The following is a 22,362-nucleotide window of genomic DNA, read 5'->3' on the forward strand; positions in this document are numbered from 1 at the left end:
AGAGGAGAGGAGCAGTCACGAGTGAAAAGAGGAGAGTAAAGGAAAGGAAACAAGAGCGCAAAATAGGGAACAAGACAAAACATCAGCAGCGGTGTCGATGAAGCCGGAGAGAATTTGAGATGTTTTAAACAACTTAAAACTAAAACTTAAAACTAAACAAACACTTTTAACACAATGCAGCAACCTCTGGAGTACCAAGAATCACAGGGAGTGTGTGTGTCTGTGTGTGTGTGTGTGCGTGCGTGCATGTGTATGGCCTCCCTGCTGCACTGCAACGCATGTGACAGAGAGACCCATGCAGCAGCAGAGCCATATTAGGTAGGAGAGAGAGAGAGAGAGAGAGAGAGAGAGAGAGAGAGAGAGAGAGAGAGAGAGAGAGAGAGAGAGACATCGACTTTGTACGACGACCTTTGACCTCCCGGCTTATCTCTAAATACAGCTCTGCAGAAAGTGAACCTGCTTCTAAGAGCCATGTGTGTGTGTGTGTGTGTGTGTGTGTGTGTGTGTGTGTGTGTGTGTGTGTGTGTGTGTGTGTGTGTGTCAGTGCAGCTGTGGAAAGTACAAAAAACAGAATTTGTGTGTGTGTGTGTGTGTGTGTGTTCTTCGTCATCAGTCGCAAGGCTTTGAACTTCCCAGCTGTCCCATCAAAAGATCTGCTTCCTCTCTTCATCACTAACACACACGCTTTTATTTCGCCGTTATGTTCTGGCTGGCCTACAAAAACACACACACACACACACACACTCACACACACTACACACAAACTCACACAGCTCACAAACAGACACAGTGTCCTTTTCTTTTGCCATCATGGTTTGTTAACACACACACACACACACCTTGCATCTGGTCACTTCACCTTGTGTCCAACCACATGATGGACGACATGAAACAATACCACTGCGGGAAAAATAAAAGAATCAATTGTTGCGTCTTTTCTGTATCTGTTGCGTCTTTTGTGTATCTGTTATTGATCCTTCATGAAGCAAAACTATCTTTCATCGATCGATCGATGGAACGATCGATAACATACTGGAAGAAAAAGCATCTTTTATGTGTGTGTCTCTCCTCCGTGAGGTAGCAGCTGCTTTGCTAACTGCCTGCATGTCTGCAGCAAATCTTTCACCTGGCCTTCACACACACACACACACACACACACACACACACACACACACACACACACGGTAGCTCTGGAAGCGTCGCAGTAAATAACGGGCGGGCTGGACAGCTGACGCGAGACCTTGTGCGTTAGCGTGTGCATGTGTGTGTGACCTATGTTTATAGCGGCCGATCGACCTTCACGCCATCATGCTGTTGCCACACGACACCATCGTTGACCCTGTGTCACACACACACACACAAACACAAACACACACACACACACACACACAGAAGAAAGGAGCGCGTGTTTAACGCGACCCCTAAATTGTGTGTGCGTGACAGCAAAATGCTCAGGTTCAAGGGGGAAACCGGACCAATACAGATGTAACAGACACACACATGCACACAGACACACACACACACACACATACGCACACACACACACACACTTTTAAATCTCTCTCTCTCTCTCTAAAAAAAAGAAACAAGGGGCATGAATTATGGACGCACACGCTGTCAGTGTGCAAATTTGCAAATTTGTGGGCGTTTGACAAGCTGAGCTGTAGAGTGTGCGACTGTCTGTATGTGTGTCTCTGTGTGTGTCTGTGTGTGTAGGATGTTCTTATGCAAGCGTTAGTCATCTCAGCAGTCTTGACATTTCTTTCCTTTCGAGAGGAAACGGGCACATTTGCTCCCAGTCAATCATGGAGCCGAGTAGCCGGATTACGACACAACCGCACGCACACACACAGACACACACACAGACACACACACGCACACGCAGTAGTGGAGCATCGCCCTGACAGCCGTGAACTTTTACCTGACTGGCATCTCAAGACTCATTAGGCTTTTTGTCAGGGATCTTTTGAGTATGATCCAGCTAGCATGAGCCAGCTAGCATGATCCAGCTAGCATGATCAGTACCGCGGGCCCAATAAGTTTAGCCTCGTATTCTCTGTCTGGTAACGACTGCTAAGGGCATTCCCGGCTAACACATCAGACCGCCGGTTTTGCCAGGACGGCTGAGAATCTGTATTGGCCACCCGTCCTCCCCGTTGCGCAGGTGGCAGCGGGACAAGAACACGACCGGCGCGCTAAGTAGCACGGAGCGCTCCGGAAAAGATTCCTTTTAATATATTTTTCTCCTCCCCCCCGGTTTCCGAGGTGTTCGGCTCCTCATTCAAGCCGCTGGCAACGGGGGCTAATGAAGCGGAGCGAGGCGGCTATTCTAATGGGACACACACACACACACACAGACACACACACACAGACACACACATCATTCAGGCTTCTTAGGCGGTCCACTACATTAACAGACAATACAACACCCCCGAACACACACATAGAGCCACAATGGAGAGAGGATGCCGGCCTGGCTCTGACCGGAGTATCAAATAGCATCACCCGGTGTTCTGGCGCGGGGTGAAACCGGTGGCCTATTGCAGATTTAGCTAGCATGATCAGTACCGCGCGGGCCCAATGAGTTTAGCGCCATATTCTCTGTCTGGATGGGTGCAGCGTCATGTTTTTCATCACACCGGTGAGAAACGGCTTTTTTTTATTCAGCAGGATACGAGCAAACTCCGGGAGCAACCGAGCAAGGCTGATGCTAACTGATAGCGCGCTAGCTCGCTAGGTAGCTAGCGCACTAGCAGTTAGCTAGCTGGCTAGCAAGCGTGAGAGTGAAAGAACAGCCTCCTCTCCTCCTGTGGAGCTAGCTAGCTTATACACTTGCTTTTTTAAGAGTATATTCACAGCCTCCTCTCCTCTTGCGGAGCTAACTAGCTTATACATTTGATTTTTTAGGAGTATATTCACAGCCTCCTCTCCTCCTGCAGAGCTAGCTAGCTTATACATTTGATTTTTTAGGAGTATATTCACAGCCTCCTCTCCTCTTGCGGCGCTAACTAGCTTATACATTTGATTTTTTAGGAGTATATTCACAGCTAGCTGCGCAGGAAGAGAGCAGGCTGCTCTTTTGCTCTCACAGCCCGTGAAGAGCTTCACTCGTTAGCCCGGTTACAACTTTGAGGAGAGACCACGGCCATAAATGGCTCCCTTTCAGCCCGGTCCTCGAGACTGAAGGCTGACATGTTTTTTTTTACACTGAAAAGCCAAAAAGCCGTTTAACCAGAGCTATCTTTAGCTTTTTTTTTTCCTTTTCACTCCTTTAAAACCATAACTTTTGGTTTCAAGGTAATACTGACCACTCAGTTCTTATCAATGCAATTAAAACCCTCCCAAATGTTTTTTTAAATGCACACAGCTGATAGCAGGGAGGTCACGGCCTCTCCATCTTCTCTCCTTTTTCAAAGTCACACCTTCGGAGGAGTCGACATCGAGACTCCCTCTCTTCCCTTCCCTATCTCTCTCGCCCACTCCCCCTCACCTGCCTGTCTCTCTCTCTCTCTCTCGTCCTGCTTTCTGTCTTCCTGCCGAAATCACCTGCAGAGGAATCGATAAGCTATCAGACCACGAAGACTCTCTCTCTCTCTCTCTCTCTCTCTCTCTCTCTCTCTCTCTCTCTCTCTCTCTCTCTCTCCCTCTGTTCTCCTCATCCAGTCGGTGGGATCTGTCCAAACCAAAACCCCAGATTTGATTGACAAAACATCCTTCACTCACTCGCGCTCACTTGTTCATATCACTGTGTGTGTGTGTGTGCGTGTGTGTGTGTGTGTGTGTGTTTTGACCCGATAAAGTGCTATCTCAAACCAGGCAGCAGAGAGAGAGAGAGAGAGAGAGAGAGAGAGAGAGAGAGAGAGCGACAGAGAGAGCAACGGTGACATCGAAGAGAAAGCAAGTGAATCAGAAAAAGTCTGAAAGGAATGAATACAGTAAATTGAGAGGAAGAGAGCGACGTTGCCAAGGAGCGAACGGGAGATGGAAGAGAGGTTTGAAACGGGGTCAGAGAAGCAGAGGAAGCCGAGCAGAGCGGAGGGGAAGCATGAAGCGAGAGAGAGAAACACAGGAGGTGTGTGTGTGCGTGTGTGTGTGTGCAATAAAAGAGAGCGAAAGGAGTGTGTGATGACAGGAAATACAGGTGTGTAGGGCTGTCGGCTGAGAGGCTTTTTGGGGGCTTGAACCCATCGCGTATAGCGGGCGACACACTCGCGGATGCCCGCCGTTGGTGGCAGTTTGGCCGTACAGGAAGTACAAAGTGAAACCGCCGTCAACCATCACGGACTTCCTGAACCAGCGGCCTTAAAGCGACACGACGTCCGGCAGGGTTTTCGTTCGATACCCGCGCGTTCTGACTCTGCGTGGAGGCGATGCCGTTGTTGTCGCTAAAGAGGAACTTGTATTTATTTAATGCATGGAGATGACACAAGTCCAGCTGCTTCCCCGACACACACACAGACACACACTGTCACACACACACACACACAGGTTTCCCAGAAGAACTGCGAGGCGACACAAGAATTCCAACGACCGAATTAACAATAAAACCAGGACAAGCTGATCCGGTCCGCAGTGTTCAGACTCGAGACGCTCCGTTTACATGCAGTGTCTCCAACAGGAGGAGGACACACACACACACGCACACACACACACACACACACACTTTTACACACTCAAACGTGCACTAGTGTGACCACTTTGCTCTGCACACACGGCCCATAAAAAGCGCCGGCACATGTTCAAACACATACTCACAAAAAACACACTCTCACCATTAAAGAATTTATCTTGCACTATTGCATCATAGCCGCCTTGGCGTACGTGTGTGTGTGTGTGTGTGTGTGTGTGTGTGTGTGTAACACAAGGAAGGAGAGAGGTTGTACTATGCACCACAGCGTGGGTGTGTTCTTGTTTTCCTGGGCGCAATCAACAAGACGCCACTTGTTTCTCATTAAACGCTGAAGCTCGGCGCTTTTCCGTCGGGCGGCGCTCAAGTTCAATGCAGGTCACGCGTGTTGTTGTTGTTGTTGTTGTTGTTGTTGACGAAGTTAGCTGCAGAAGTCGCTCGCAGTTTCGAGCGCTCTCCGGTAGAAATGAGAAAGATTCAAGATGTTTTTAATGTCACAACACAGATCACAGTTTGATTTCTATACCACAAAAAGCTCATTTTACTTGTTCCTCCAAACAAAGAAGAACAATAAAGTAAAAAAATATAAAAGATATAACAGTGTAGCACAAACATGCTAACAGCGTTGCTCATTGTATCTTTATACACTTTGCATCGCTACAACATTGTCCAAATACGGTCATGACATCAGAAACGTCGTCGTGATGCGTTCAAATGCAATGGTAACGTGGTATTTATCTATTTCACTGTGGATTTCACTGGGATTGTTGTCCACTGGAGTATTTCTGGTATCCTGACATCCTCAAATCAAAGCCACACGAGCTTAAGGGAGTTATTTATTTATAGTTGTAGCGCTCTGTGTGCTTATGATCAGCTTGTGTTCTTCTTCTTCTACAAATATTTGCGCTCTAGATGTATATGAGCGAGCATTATTTATGCGTGTGTGTGTGTGTGAGTGTGTGTGTGTAATGCCATATCACCGGAGCACTTGTCACGCAAGCCCGAGCAGCCTTTGGGAAGTAGGTCAATGGGCGAGAGAGAGAGAGGGAGAGAGAGAGATGAATGAGGGGGGGGGAAGGATGACGACATATAAAGGTGCAGAAGAAGAAGAAGAAGAAGAAGAAGAAGAAGAAGAAGAAGAAGAAGAAGAAGAAATAAGAGCTCACGCAGGAGGCCGGAGGGAGCGCGGCAGTGGAAACTTACCAGTTAGAAACAAGCTGTACGGTTCACTGGGAACATGTACACACACGCCGTGTGTGTCGTGAATGTGTGCGTTTGTGTGTGTGTGTGCAGTAGATATGTGTGTGCCAGTGTGTTTACATCCCACTAATGGCCTCACCCACCGCCCTCACTCACTCTCTCTTTCTTTCTGCGATGTGCAGGTAGAAGCCTGCTGCTTACTTTCAACCCACACACACATACACATGACTCACACGCACACACATGATCACAACACACACACACACACACACCTCTAAACTTTCTGGCCCCGACTTCCATCACTGCACGCCGACCCCGCCCCTTAATGTGTTTATCGTGATGAACAATCGGTGAAATTATTATCATCAGGAGACGATGTCTCGGTTTCCCGCAGAGAGGCGATTTATTAACGCACCATGAGTTATTGCAGTTAGTCGGCGGTTAACTAAGTTAACTAAGTTAACTAGGTTACCTCGAGGATCGGGGAGAGATGATCTCTTTCATTTCGGGCCGGAGATCGAACGCAGACGTGATGGAGCGCTACGGCCGCCTGAACCCACGTGGAGATATTGTGGTAATTATGAATTATAAATGAACTGTTAATGTAGGGAAGAGGTGTGTGTGTGTGTGTGTGTGTGTGTGCGTGTGTGTGTGTGTGTGTGTGTGTGTGTGTATTAAACCTTATCAGATGCATCTGTGCTGAGCTTGAAGATCATCACTGCAGCAGAAGTGCATGTTCATACCAGTCGGTGTTAACCTTCCCCTGACACCTGGTTGCCACGGCTATGTGGCATGTTGCCGCGCGTGTGTGTGTGTGTGTGTGTATGCGTGTGTGTGTGTGTGTGTGTGTGAGTGTGTGTGTGTGTTCCTGCCCTCATGGCCGTGTACACCATGGCAAGGAAATTTCCTTTAACCTTTTCTCTCATTTACACCAGTGCCCTTGAGATCACACACACACACACACACACACACACACACACACACACACACACACACACACACACTGGAGGGTGCAGCAGTGTAAGTTACAGTCGACATAAACCAACCGTCGTTGTGTTGAAACTATAAACAGACCTGCTGAACCGTCACATGATGATTATTATCTGCTGCTGGTACTACAGTACTAGAGTACTACTGCTACTACTACTACTACTACTACTACTACAGTACTACTACAGTACTACTACTACTATTACCTCTACTACTACTTTTATTACAGTACTATTACCTCTACTACCTCTACGATTACTATTATTACAGTACTACTACTACCACTACTACTACTACAACTACTACCGCTACTCCTACTATTATTACAGTAATACTACCTCTAATACTACTACTACTACAGTACTTGCACCTCTACCACTACTACTACAGTACTACTACTACAACTGACAGTAAAGATGTACTGCAGGTAGTATACTTCTACTACTTCTGCTTCCAGTACTACAGTCAGAGTAAAGGGTCGCCTGGTGCATCTCTACCACTACTACTAGTACCTCTACCACTACTACCACTACTACTAGTACCTCTACCGCTACTACTAGTACCTCTACCGCTACTACTAGTACCTCTACCGCTACTACTAGTACCTCTACCACTACTACTAGTACCTCTACCGCTACTACTAGTACCTCTACCACTACTACTAGTACCTCTACCACTACTACTAGTACCTCTACCACTACTACTAGTACCTCTACCACTACTACTAGTACCTCTACCACTAGTACCTCTACCACTACTACTAGTACCTCTACGAGGACAGATATTAGAGGGTGAGCAGTAAATCAGAGTATTAACCAGCGCACATCCCTGCTGCTGCTAATGCTAATGCTAATGCTAATGCTGCTGCTGCTGCTGCTGCTGCTGCTGCTGCGCGCCCTGCAGCCCTGCAGATGAACCGTTCAGAAACTCCCCATCACCCATGAACGCACCCTGTAATCCCTAACCTTGAGCAGCATGAGTCCTAATCACGCACAATAATCCCGCTGGACCAGTTGGGATTATTGAGAGAGGAAAAAATACATACTGGTGTACATTTAGTTTAGCGGAGCAGCTGTGTGCGTGTTTGTGAAAGGAAATAACAAATACATAAAAAATATATATGTACGTGTGTGTGTGTGTGTGTGTGTGTGTGTGTGTCGTCGGATGACGTGTGTGTGCAGTTGGATGCTTGCCGATCTCTGGACCAGACATCTTTACAACTCGATCTGTCTGACAGCTAAGTCGGGTCGAGCCCCAGCCAAAACACTGGCACAATGTCAAGGAGAGAGAGAGAGAGAGGGAGGGAGAGAGAGAGAGAGAGAGAGAGAGAGAGAGAGAGAGAGAGAGAGAGAGAGAGAGAGAGAGAGAGAGAGAGGGAGAGAGGGAGGGAGAGAGAGAGAGAGAGACAGAGAGAGAGAGAGAGAGAGAGAGAGAGGGAGGGAGAGAGAGAGAGAGAGAGAGACAGAGAAAGAGAGAGAGAGAGAGAGAGAGAGAGAGAGAGAGAGAGAGAGAGAGACCTACATTGTGTCCAAACCAATATCAAAGCAGTGTTTTACACCTCCAGCACGACTCCCATTCATCTCCTGTGTTTTATTACGGCGTCAAAGTGTCAAAGTCTCAGTTTTAACAGCAGTCGGTGGCCAAAGTCCATTTCTCTCTCTCTCTCTCTCTCTCTCTCTCTCTCTCTCTCTCTCTCTCTCTCTCTCCATCGTAGACTTTGAACAAGCCCCCCTGATTTTTATTAGCTGACAGGTTCAAATATCACTTATTTTTTACGGCTGAGGACAAGCATTGGAAACCTCGTTGTTCAGGCTCCGATATGACGTCACGCGTCTCAGATTTTAACCTTTTTTTTTCACTGTCTGTTCATTGAAATCTGAAACACGGGTCTAATGGGTCTAATAATATATGTGTGTGTGTGTGTGTGTGTTGACCCCCAAGTTGCCAAACACTTCCTGTACAGACGTGGCGAGATGGCCAGGCTCCGCCCCCTCACCCCGTCCCCCGGGTGCAGAACAACGCCGCTCCTGCTCATGTGGACACTATCAATACGACAACAGGGTCCCTGTGATGAATACACACTGGCAGTGAAGGTTAGCTAAGGACAGACGCCGCGCACACACACACGCACACGCACACGAATGTCAACACGCGTGCTCGGATGGAAAGAAAAACACGAGAGAGGCGTGAGGAGGAATTTCCGATGAGCAGCTAGCATGTGAGCCTCGACGCGGACGCGCTAACGATCGCACAAAAATCACACTGGAGATAAAACTCACAACGCACTCGATAGTCAATGTGTGGGATAAATATTTACACTGAAGCAACGCAAGAGGCGTCCAAAGTGTGTGATCGCAGGACAAACACAACACGTGTCGAGGTGAAGGAAAGGGGGCGGAGCCAACTTTTCTTTTGGGGTCCACTTCCTGGTATCTGTGCCGAGTGGATTCACCTTTTCGTGTGGCACGAAGACCCAGATGGGTTTGTTGTTTTGTGACTTAGAGGTCCTCAGAAGAGGAAACACACACTCTGCCAGGTGATTGGATGAACCACCTGTCAATCAAACTCTTGCTGAATGTCAGGAGGGTGAAAAAAAAGTCCCAGAACGTTTTTTCCGATGGAGAAAAGCCTTCGCTGCAAATACTTGTTCTGATGTAACGGATGCTGATGCAGCATCTATGCTAACTGTTGCAGCACGCACACATTTAAACCCCGCCCCCATTTCTCCTCACAGGAAGCCGATTGGTCCGCTCGGAAGGCCCGGAAGGATCTGGTAATAAAGCCAAAAGTTCAGTCGTTTATATACCCGATTTAACCGTGAATTATCTGTGGTACGAAGAGTGTCTGAACGTGACATGAAGATGAGAACAATAAAAAAGAAAATGAGAGAGAGAGAGAAAGAGAGAGGGAAAGATGACGAGGTGATAGCAGTGAATCACAGCACTGACTGTGGAGTAGAGTTTATAATCTGTGTTGGAACAAGAGAGAGATTTACATCCTCACATCCTCACATCCCACTCTGCTTTGAGTGACAGCCAGAGCGCCGGCAACCTGGAAGTCGCTCGCCGGAGCCGATAGATTTTCATATAAATTAAGACGATGAACACCGAGCGGTGTCGGCGTCGCTTTTGCTGTCGGACATTTTTTTGTCGTATTTCTTTCTTTCCTCTTTCCCCCACCGCTCTCAGCGTATCCGTTCTCTCCGCCTCTAGCTGGCGAAACACGCGATGAAGTCGTCCTGCGTGTCGGGAGACTTTTGCACGGTTGAGTTCTCCCCCCTCCTCTTCCCCTTCATCCTCCGCCTCCTCTTCTTCCTCCTCAGGGGAAGAAGAGGTGTTTGGATGGATCCCGGCGGCGTTGCATGCAAAAGAAAAGATGCAAGCTGGATCCTGTTCCTCGGCGGCGTTAAAGTCAAAATGTCCAACTCGTTATCCAAAAAGGTGGTGACATGAAGTAGCTCTGGTACAGGTGATGATGAAGCAAATAAAGCTAAGAAAACCGGAGCAGATTAACAAAGCTCACAGAAGATTTCTCACAGGAACAAAGAGATTATAACATAGTGATTACCTCATCATTTTAATCTCACTTCTGGGTGCAAAAATCTGAATTCTTCTTGTTTAATCCGGACTGGTGTTGCCCCTAATGCCGGCATGTGTGTGTGTGTGTGTGTGTGTGTGTGTGTGTGTGTGTGTGTGTGTGTGTGTGAGGCGTCATGCCGAGCAGGCCTGAGTGAGCAGCTGATGATTCACCGCTCTATTAATTATTGAGAGACCCCTAACCTGCCTCCTCTGCTAGCATGTTAGCCGTAGCGACATGTGACTGCACGGAAGCGCACACACGTGTGTGTCCCTTGAGTGTGTGTGTGTGTGTCCCTTCACTCTGTGTGTGTCCCTTCAGTTTATGTGTGTGTCTTCAGTGTGTGTCCCTTCAGTCTGTGTGTGTCTCTTCCATCTATGTGTGCGTCCGTTTGTCTCTTCAGTGTGTGTGTGTGTGTGTCTATTGAGTCTGTGTGTGTCCCTTCCTTTAGTGTGTGTGTCTCTTCACTGTGTATGTCTTCCTTCAGTTTGTGTGTGTGTCTGTGTGTCTCTTCAGTGTGTGTGTGTCCCTTCAGTCTGTGTGTGTCTCTGTGTGTCTCTTCCATCTGTGTGTGTGTGAGCCGGATGTCGCGTGACCCTCGGACGGAATCGAGAGGAAGCGACCATATTCCCAGCGCTCGACTCTGACACACACACACACACACACACACACACACGAGGATCAACTCAGTCCATTTAAGCCGATTCAACACTTTTGCCATACGTCTTCACGCAGCAGCGTGAAACTTTCCCGTCTCACGTCCTCAGACGTTGGTCACCCGGGATCATCGTCGTGTCCTGTGACACAACGATGATCCCGAAGTTTGAGATCCGCTAAAGACAACGACGTCACGCGCCTGAAGTTTAAATGAAATGCAACAGTTGTAAGCAGAAGCCGAGATCGTGTGTGTTCAAAGCGGTTTGTTGTGTGTGTCCGGCGACAGGTGAGTCACGGAGAGCCTGAACGCATCGCACTGCAGCAGCGCTCATCACGACTCAGACGGACAGAAGAGAGGAGGAGGAGGAGGAGGGAGAGGAAGAGGAGGAAGAGGAGAAGAGCTTTGGGGATGTCAGATTAAGAAGAAAAAATGTTGGAGAAGGAAACGTGCGTGTGTGTCTGTCTGGGTGCAAAGCCCAGTCACTACCAACACCACCTGTATCCATCACTCTCAGGTGCATCTTCAAAGCCCTGTTATTTATACGCCCGCCTGTCTGTCTGTCTGGACCCATCACTCCTCGCTAGTCTGTCACCGTCTAATCTGAACCGGATTGATTGGACCCCGTCGATACAGCGACGTGCCTCCAGAAGCAGATTAGAAGCATTAGAACGTCGTTTTTTTACGTAAATTTAGACGGCGGCGAGCGGTCGTCAGCGTTTCTTTAAATCCGAGAACACAAAAGTCACAAATAGTTTCACCATCAGTAACAGTACGAGGCAAATTGGAGGATTCTTATTTTATTTTACGCTTCTGGAACTTCTCATGAAATGAAAAACAGGTACAGGTATGCCCACCTTCAATAAGACACGCCCACCTTCAATAAGACACGCCCACCTTAAATAAGACACGTCTACCTTAAATAAGACACGTCTACCTTAAATAAGACACGTCTACCTTAAATAAGACACGTCTACCTTAAATAAGACACGCCACCTTCAATAAGACACAACTACCTTCAATAAGACACATTTACCTTCAATAAGACACGCCCACCTTTAATAAGACATTTACCTTTAATAAGACATTTACCTTTAATAAGACACGCCTACCTTAAATAAGACACACCTACCTCTAATAAGACATGCCCACCTTCCATAAGACACGCCTACCTTCAATAAGACACGCCCACCTTCAATAAGACACGCCTACCTTCAATAAGACACACTTACCTCTAATAAGACACGCCCACCTTCAATAAGACACGCCCACCTTCAATAGCGTCACTGAGCAGCATGAAGCTACACAAGGACCAACACAACTCAGACAAAAGCAACACAATGAAAATAACGTAACCAAAATCGCTCGGGGTGAAAATCAGCCGACGTTCTCGTTCTAGCGGTAAAAAACAAAATGGATGAGGCGACGCGTCCGAATCTTTTCCACATTTTCATCCCATCAAGCAAACTAACAACACGCTCGATGTGGTCAGCGAGGGACTGCCGGACTTCCGGTGCAAAATTGTCTGGGACCAGCTGATGGACATGGATGAGAGTAGGAACACACACACACGCACACACACACACACACACACACACACACACACGCGGCGGCTTCATGGTTACAGGACAAAGTGCTGACTGGCAGAACGCGGCTCCACGGGGCCACACAGGAGCGCAGTAACGGCTTTAAGCTTTATTAAGTTTTCCATTTGCTACGTGAAGCCGTCGTTTCAGAGACGCAGTTACCGCTTCAAACACTTTGAGAGCCGATTAGTTGACTTGACAATAACCTGTAACAGGAGCCACAGAGGAACAAACATGGAGGCCGGTGAACGAGCAAAACGTCTGTGTCTTTTCCACAATTACTGATCTATTTCCACTTTCAACCCACAAACTCTCTCAGGCTGCGACTGCCCACTCACTTCTTTGTTTGTGTGTGTGTGTGTGTGTGTGTGTGTGTGTGTGTGTGTGTGTGTGTGAGAGGATACCGCTTGCACATTTTACTGTACTTGACATTGACTTTCAGGCCTGAAACGCACAAACTCCATGACTTCACCTGCACTCTGATCCTCAAAGGTAAATATGTGCTTTTCCCGATGGCGAGCCGGGAGAATCCACACATTGGTTGAGGCGTGTGACACCCCCCCCCCCCTCACTCCACCCTCCCTCAAGGTTGCTAAAACCAAAAAGGCGAGGTAGATAATATTTGACAGTCATGCACCCCGTGGCTGGCTGGCTGGCCGTGTGTCCTGTTACAGCAGGATGTGCCGAGTCGACTGACGTTAAGTCGTCCTGATCTTCCCAGAGTCGATCCCCCCTGGATGGACTCAGACCGGCCCTAACCCCCCCCCCCCCCCCCTTTACGGTCAATGATTAGCATTGGACTAAGTCCACCTGCACTCTCAAACCACCCGGTGTAGCCCGAGGCCTCCAGCTGCTCTGAGAAACAGCTGACTGCGACTCTGTTCCCACCCAGCGGATTCAAAACTCTGATCGCGGACACGTTCCCCCCCTCATCCCCCCCGTTGATCCGCCACCGCCGAGCCCGTCTCGCTCTCCACGTGGAGAAACGCGCACCGAGCTTTGATGCATCACACATGTGATCAAGGTGGCCGGTAAAAGCTCAGAGTTCTCATGCAATAAAAGCCACTAAAATGTAAAAGGTTGTGCCATAAACTGCCTCTGAGACACAGGAAGAGAGAACAAAAAGGACACGACGAGAAGGATCACTTGTAAAAGTGATCCGTGTGTAAGAGTGAGAGACTGTGTAACCCAGAGAGAGAGAGAGGAAGCGGTCACATGTTGGGAGGAGGGAGGGAGGGACTGCCTGTCACTCCTCTACGTCATGAGCAACGCCTCCCTCCCTCCCTCCACTACAACTCACATGACTGCAGTAGCCCTGTTCTGTAACTCCAGTCACGAGGATAGAGTAGTATTGCAGGAGCCAGCCGGCAGGGGCGAGCGGCATAAAACACACACTGAAAAAGGAGCGAGAGAGAAAGAGAGAGAGAGACCAAGAGAATGCCGCTCGCCAGCCCTAATAAGCCAGGAGTAAATATTAACAATGCAACGCTGCGTTTGTAGAATAGATTAACCTTATCAGAAGAAGAAAGAGCTCTAGCAGTGATACGCTGGGCTGCTCTGGATCTTTCTCCAGACGTGACACTCCAGGACTTTGCAGCAAACAACCACCACGAGTGGGAAAAGCTAATATCTATGCATGAATATATACATATATATTTATATATATGTATGTTTATAGCCATGGTTTTAGACCTTGGCATGTTTTCTAGAGGAATGCATGCCTTTAAGTAGCCGTACGGTTGTCTGATAGTATCGTTTGTCGCTCTTCATCCGCGTCTTCCAGCTCTTTTCCTTAAAGCCACAGAGTGAAACATCCAATCAAAACACGGGATTTAATCGTCCAATCCGAATGGGAATATTCCAGATGGCAGGTGCATGAACATCACTTCCCCTCCAGCATTCAGCCCATATTAGGTATCTTTCGAAAACTCTGAGATCTTCACGGAGGAGTTTGAATAAAGTTATGTGTGTTGGAACAACGTTTGCGACGACGTGAGAAAACCGATGCGGAGCTCCACCCTCTGGTTTCACTTGTGGCTGCAAGAAAAACCAAGATGGCGGCGGCCTATACTCGGAAGTGGAGGCTTCAAAACTCCACAAACAGCGACGTCGCATTTTTAACAAACGAGTATTGATACATTGAACCGATGCGAAACTCCACCCTCTGGTTTCACTTGTGGTTGCAAAAAAAAAACAAGATGGCGGCATCCTAAACGCGGAACTGGAAGCTTCAAAACACCAAAAACGGCGACGTTGTGTTTTTGGAGCGTATTAATACATCGAACCGATTGACACATTGTAGTTTCTTACATCATTTCAATATATCGAGACGCTACAAGAGCATCGTGATGTCATCGGAAATGATATAGTGCGTGCCCCTGTGGGAGTATTCAGGTGATTTATGGGGTACACTCGTCCCGAAATGTATAATAAAACCATTAAATAAAGCCAATAGACATTCAAAATGTTCCTACAAGTATATTATAGGTGCGCTTAAGTTGAGTGATGTCATAGGAGGGGATAAAATATTGATAGAAAACGTCACTATCGAGGTAAATCATACTGTAGGATATTGCTACGGAGTGTTGTCATACTAAGGGATGTTATGGTGCATTAATTTCCTCATGTACTTGTTAGATAGGCCACATCTGGCTGTGTGTGTGTGAGAGTGTGTGTGTGTGTGTGATGTGGAAGCACATGTCATTGCTGCACGTTATAAATAGCTCACTGTCTCCCTGGATCCCACCACCACGCACGGAATTAATCTGCTTAAGATGCCAATCAGCTGTGACGGATCCCTCCCCTCACTCACACACACACACACACACACACACACACACACACACACACACACACACACACACACGCATCTGATGACCGTGCAATCACAGCAACAACCATCAAGACGCAATCTTACGTCACCACCGTGACGCAGAAACACCAAGGGGAGGAAGAGGGGAGGGGGGGGGCTGATTCCCCCCCGATGACGGACCGTGTTGTGGGGTTTACGTGCACGTGGACGTGTTCCGGACGCGCGACCCCGCGACCAGCAGGATTTGATGAAGAGATATGAAGGACGCGATACCCCTTTTTGAGAATCCGAGTTTCTCGCCAAACCGCGTTCATAAATCGTCTAACTCAACGTTTCCCGCATCGCCCGCGCCGACACGCACGCATCCCGGAAGCTGTCGTCCGTGTCCGCGGTCTCGCGGAGCATTCGGCATACATTTTAGCTGCAGTGCATCACTTCATGCTTATGAAATCTGCATTTCTATACACACGCTCGAGCGCCACTCGCTCGCTATAGCGCAATCCGGCGGGGTTCTCGTGGCAAAGGGGATTATTGTGGGATTAGAGCCGCTGTTGGTTGTAAAAAAAAAAAAAGAAAAAAAAGTTCACATATTGCCTTAAATAAGTGCAGCCTGGCGCGTGCTGAGCATCCAAAATGTCAACGCAAAAGAGCCCACGCAGTCAGCGCGTGCTTCAGGTGTCGCGCATGAGCGTGGGGATCCCGGGGAAAGAAGAGGTTTGGCGCATATATTGACATTCAATGCTAAATCCCCTCCACACACACATGCACACACACACACACACAGCATGGGTTAATGAACTGTCATCGCTGCACACACACACACACACACACACACACACGGCGGAGAACCCGCCTGTGTGTTCGGGTTGGCCACAGCTCGTGTGAACCAGTCCGACGTTTTGTAACCGTGTTACGCAAACGGTTACGAAAACGCAAACCCGCAGCAACTTTTTCTCCCTCTCTCTCTCTCTCTCTCTCTCTCTCTCTCTCTCTCTCTCTCTCTCTCTCTCTCCGTTGCATCCCATCGCCCTGCATAACATCGGCCGATACGTTGACCAACGTGAGAACATACAGTACAGAATATCATCGGTGGGAGTTGATCAAGTAAAAAACAAAAAATACCAACAAAAAAAAGCGCACCGAGCAGCCGGTGGAGCCCCCCCCCCCCCCCCCCCTCCTCCGGGTTAAGCTCCCGGTGCTGCGGGACAAGCTGCTTACAGCGGAGCGCGGACACACAACGTACAACACACCGCGTGTTTTGCAACGTCTCACACACTTTGTTATGAACAAGATCCTGCTGCACAAGATCCCTCCAGAGCGTTGTGTGTTCAAACCTCCTCTTCCCCGTATATACCAGTGGATAATGTATCATAACGAGATCATAATAGTCTCGAGGCTACGCCAAGTCCACGCGTACGGAGACGCACCACGTGTCCCCAAAGTCTCCGGCACCGAACTTCCTTCTCAAGAATGCGTCAAAAGTTTCCAAAGCGCCCCCTTCTTGAATACCAAATACTCCTCCAGAGCAGGCTCACCGGCGCACACACACTCACACACACACCTACTCGTGTATAATCCGCCACATTTGCCCAATGATGACATATTCCATCCAAAAGAATAGACACACGTGAAAGCCAGACATCCGCACACACACACACACACACGCGCGCGCGCGTCACCGAGACGCCGGGTCGCGCTGAGCCCCGCTGGAGATGCTGCTTTGACAAGCCGGGGCGAACCGCCTCGCATCAAGCCGGGTGCAGCGCGCCTCACGGCCGGGGACGCGCGGCGGCGAGCCCCGGGCCGGGGAGCCCGAGGTCCGGCGCGTCCGCAGCGGCGCGGGTCTCACCTGGCTGCCGGAGTTTTCTGTCAGGTAATTGAAGACGAAGGACGAGAGTTCCTCATCTAATAGTGGAGCGCAGTCCGCCATCTTCTAGTGAATGAGGAGCCGCGGAGTCAGAGAGCGGAGTATAGCAGGAGGAGGAGGAGGAGGAGGAGGAGGGAGGAGGGAGGAGCGGCAGTGCGGGAGAGCTGCCTGTAGGGGGCGCGTCTGTTTACACACACACACACACACACACACACACACACACACGGAGAGAAAGAGAGAGAGAGAGGGAGAGAGATAGAAAACAAACCAAGGAGACACGCTGTTCTCCAAAGTGGGGTCTGGGGACCTCCAGGGGTCAAAGCAGTGGATCCAGGGGGTCCCACAAGAAAAATGAGGGTTAATTTCACTTCAGTGGGATTGAATTAAATGGAAGTGATTAACAAAATGATTATTCAGCGCACGTGTGGAATGCACATGAAGGGATTTCAAAGTAAATAATGAATGCAAATGTTGAGATAATGAGTTGTAACCAATGGATGCAAGAGATAGAAAGAAGTTACAATGTGAACGGGTCAAAGTAAAGGAAGTGTTTTTGCATATCTCGTGAAGCTGTTCATAATTGTTTAGATTGTGTATCTTGTGAGATCCACAATGTGTTGATGTGTGATGAAAATAAAGCCGTTTACAGAAAAATTATTGTTCACGCAAGCGTTCGTGTTTTCTAGCTTCTTTCTAGGTTTCATCCAAAATGAGGCTGAGCGGCTCTGTGGAGTGAAGACGAGGCTTCAGATGTAAAACTTCTATTGTTCATATTGTTCGTATTGTTTGTATCGTTTCTATTGTTCACATTGTTCCTATTGTTCGTAGTGTTCGTATTGTTCATGTATTCATATTGTTCCTATTGTTTGTAGTGTTCGTATTAGTCGTATAGTATTTGTATTTTGCGTATAGTTCGTAGTGTTCACAGCATTCCTATTGTTCCTATTGTTCGTAGTATTCGTATTGTTCTTTTTGTACATAGTGTTGTTAGTGTTCCTATTGTTCGTATTGTCCGTAGTGTTTGTAGTGTTTGTATTGTATGCATTGTTCGTAGTGTTTGTATTGTTTGTATTGTTCGTATTGTTCGTCTTGTTCATATTGTATGTATTGTTCGTATTGTTCGTAGTGTTTGTATTGTCCGTATTGTTTGTATTGTTCGTATTGATTGTATTGTTTGTATTGTTCCTATTGTTTGTATTCTTTGTATTGTTCGTATTGTTCGTATTGTCCGTATTGTTTGTAGTGTTCGTATTGTTTGTATTGTTCGTATTGTCCGTATTGTCCGTATTGTCCGTATTGTTCGTATTGTTTGTGTTATTTGTATTGTTCGTATTGTTCGTATTGTTCGTATTGTTCGTATTGTTCGTATTGTTCGTGTTGTTTGTATTGTTCGTATTGTCCGTATTGTCCGTATTGTTCGTATTGTTCGTATTGTCCGTATTGTCCGTATTGTTCGTATTGTCTGTATTGTTTGTGTTGTTTGTATTGTTCGTATTGTTCGTATTGTTTGTATTGTCCGTATTGTTCGTATTGTTTGTATTGTCCGTATTGTTCGTATTGTTCGTATTGTTTGTATTGTTCGTATTGTTTGTATTGTTCGTATTGTCCGTATTGTCCGTATTGTTCGTATTGTTTGTATTGTCCGTATTGTCCGTATTGTTCGTATTGTTTGTATTGTTCGTATTGTCCGTATTGTTCGTATTGTCCGTATTGTCCGTATTGTTCGTATTGTCCGTATTGTTCGTATTGTTTGTATTGTTCGTATTGTCCGTATTGTTCGTATTGTTCGTATTGTTTGTATTGTTTGTATTGTTTGTATTGTTCGTATTGTTCGTATTGTCCGTATTGTTCGTATTGTTTGTATTGTTTGTATTGTTTGTATTGTTTGTATTGTCCGTATTGTTCGTATTGTCTCCACTCCGATGCTCCACCATGGATCTCTCCTCATGAAAGCTACTTGTGTTGAACCTCTAACACGTTTCATCTTCACTGAGATCCAGAAGCTGCAGAATGATGGACTTTAGTCGTGGTCAGGAACCTAAAAAGTGCCTGCTCAATCTGGACACACACACACACACACACACACACACACAGGCTGTATGCTCTAAAATTCCCGTCGAGCCACTCTGCCTTTGTTTCCAGACGGCTGCACGGACATTAAGTGTCGGCAGTATCCTGTTACTGTTGCCGGGCAACTGCCAAACCAACTTCTGTCAGTCATTTAGCGGATAAAATGACCGATGCGTCAATAAAACTGCACTTCAGTCACAACAACACGATGCCGTTTTGTTGGTGTTGATGCTGGTGTTGGTGTTGGTGTTGGTGTTAATGCTGATGTTGGTGTTCGTGTTGGTGTTCGTGTTGGTGTTCGTGTTGGTGTTGGTGTTGGTGTTGGTGTTCATGTTGGTGTTGGTGTTAATGTTCATGTTGGTGTTCATGTTGGTGTTGGTGTTCATGTTGGTGTTCATGTTGGTGTTGGTGTTAATGTTCATGTTGATGTTGGTGTTAATGTTCATGTTCATGTTGGTGTTGGTGTTGGTGTTAATGTTGGTGTTGGTGTTGGTGTTAATGTTGGTGTAGATGTTGGTGTAGATGTTGGTGTTGGTGTTGATGTTGGTGTTGGTGTTAATGTTGGTGTTGATGTTGGTGTTAGTGTTGGTGTTGGTGTTAATGTTGGTGTTGGTGTTGGTCTTGGTGTTAATGTTCATGTTCATGTTGATGTTGGTGTTAATGTTGGTGTTGGTGTTAATGTTGGTGTTGGTGTTGGTGTTGGTGTTGATGTTGGTGTTGGTGTTGGTGTTGATGTTGGTGTTGATGTTGGTGTTCATGTTGGTGTTAATGTTGATGTTGATGTTGGTGTTGGTGTTGATGTTGGTGTTGGTGTTAATGTTGGTGTTGATGTTAATGTTGGTGTTGGTGTTGGTGTTGGTGTTGGTGTTAATGTTGATGTTAATGTTGATGTTGGTGTTGGTGTTAATGTTGATGTTGGTCTTGGTGTTGGTGCTGGCAAGCAAAATCCAACGCTATTGGCTCCAAACTCAGCGTACAGTATTTTTTGGGGGCAACGTATCGCAACGTGTCCGTTGGCTTCATGTGCTGCCATGTTTGTGAGGTGGAAACCTTCCAGCAGATAATTGCAACAAAAAAAAGAAGTTTTGGCTTCAAGTGAACCTCATCACTGTGTTTTGATCAGTTTCGCGTCGGCGGGTTGTTCCGGTTGCAGATCCCAGAGCAGCTCGCTCAGCTTTTGAGTCGACATCCAAACATCTGATTGTTTCCGACTGTAATATTCTGGAATAAAACACGGCATGCACGAAACACACGTGACGCCATCTCCAGTTTGACTTTAATGGATTTCGTGACTTTTTTTCCTGCTTATTTAAAGTCGCTCTGTGCCTGTTGTTGCATTCATTAAGAGTTTCCACAGTTGCACGCAGCTGATTGTGATGTGATCCCTGCGTTGCAGCACGGGAAGAGTGTGTGTGTGTGTGTCGAGCAGTGAAACACTGACAACACAACAATGTGTGTGTGTGTGTGTGTGTGTGTGTGCTACTTCTTCTATCTCAGCGTCTGAGAACCTGAGGACAGTTTTGGAAAGTTAAAAGCTTCGGACTCGGCTCTTATTTTGTCGTTTTCTCCATTTTATTTTGTTGATTTTACTCTTTTTCTTTTTAATTTATGTTATTTTGTCTTTAGCCGATAATTCCCTTGAATGTATTTAAACACATGATCATGTTTTAATCTTGATTTTTGATTTAAAGCACCTTGTACCAATACTTTTAATTCACCACCCGTTGCAATATTCATTACGTTTAAGTACTTTTAAACACATTTAAATTTTTATTCCATCTGTATAATTAATATTCTTCTCACTGTTTCATTTGCATGTTCTACTGGTTATTTATATTTATCTTTATTTACTTGTAATTTTCCTGTAATTTCCCCTCTGAAGGACTAATACAGGATTATCTTATCTTTTCTTTGCTTTTATCTTTTTGAAATTGGTCATTTTTTTTGCTTTTTTTGCTTTTATTTACTAAAATGTTCATGAGAAGTGACCACCGTGTGTGTCCTGTATCGACACATCCTGGTTCACTTCCATTTTTCTTTTTTTCCAAGATCAGCTGTCGATGTTATTTATTAGCACAGCATGCATCTTTCACTATAGTGGAGTACAAAAAAAAAAGCCTGAGAAGATAAAGTTTGTCTCGAGGAGGACGAGGACTTCATCACGGCGTCCTTCCTGTCGAACAGAGAGCAGCGTTAGCATGAGGACGACGCTCGAGCCTTGAGATTGGATAATAATAATTAGAATAACTCACAGGAAGTGCGGGTGGAGCGTCACCGTTTGCTGCAGAACGGCGGCGCAGGACGGCGTCAAAACAGGAGTTCATCACGTTCTCCTGTTGGTTCAATTAAAGAAGAGCATGCTCTGTGATTTGATGACTAATTTGGGATTGGATGGAAATGTGTGTGTGTGTGTGTGTGTGTGTGTGTGTTATTTTAGCCATGGATGACGCCTGAGTCGTTTCAGGGTCGGATGCTTTCTGGGGTCTTCAGTCAAACACTTGGTGAGAGAGAGAGAGAGAGAGAGAGAGAGAGAGAGAGAGAGAGAGAGAGAGAGAGGAGGAGAAAGAGTGTGAGGCGTCACTCCGGTGATCCGTCGTAACGGGAAAACGGATCTGGGGAAGTTCGTTACGTACTTTTGAACAGCGTCTCGCTGATCGTCAGAGAGTTCTGCGTGAAAATAAATAAATAAATCAATGGATTTTTTAAAATTTTTTTTTGGTCCTTATTTTATTTTATTTTTTTGTGGCGGAAAAGTATGGAGGCCCATTCACACGCCACAAAATTACGACCCCCACAAAAAAATAAAAATAATTATGGACGAATTAGCCCCCCCTCCTCCCAAAAAAAAAATGGCGACAAAAAAAATTCATCGACTTTTTTTTCTTCTTTTTTTTGGTCCTTTTTTTTTGTGTGGCGGAAATTACGCCACAAAATTACAACCCCCTTCAAAAAAAATTAGGAAAAAAAATTAAACAAAAA

General features: G+C 46.6%; 1 protein-coding gene across 1 annotated transcript in view; it reads right to left on the minus strand.

The window, feature by feature from the left end:
• ppargc1b (peroxisome proliferator-activated receptor gamma, coactivator 1 beta) overlaps positions 1-17,376 on the minus strand; it is a 78,209-nt gene extending 60,833 nt beyond the window's left edge. Inside the window, exon 1 of the mRNA XM_068571980.1 lies at positions 17,296-17,376. Within this exon, the coding sequence (XP_068428081.1) occupies positions 17,296-17,376 (81 nt within the window). The remainder of the gene's footprint in view (positions 1-17,295) is intronic.
• Positions 17,377-22,362: the final 4,986 nt, after the last annotated feature.

This window comes from Clinocottus analis, unplaced genomic scaffold, assembly GCF_023055335.1.
Source record: "Clinocottus analis isolate CAN_PGR_092001 unplaced genomic scaffold, fCliAna1.0.p SCAF_1, whole genome shotgun sequence".
NCBI lineage: Eukaryota > Metazoa > Chordata > Actinopteri > Perciformes > Cottidae > Clinocottus > Clinocottus analis.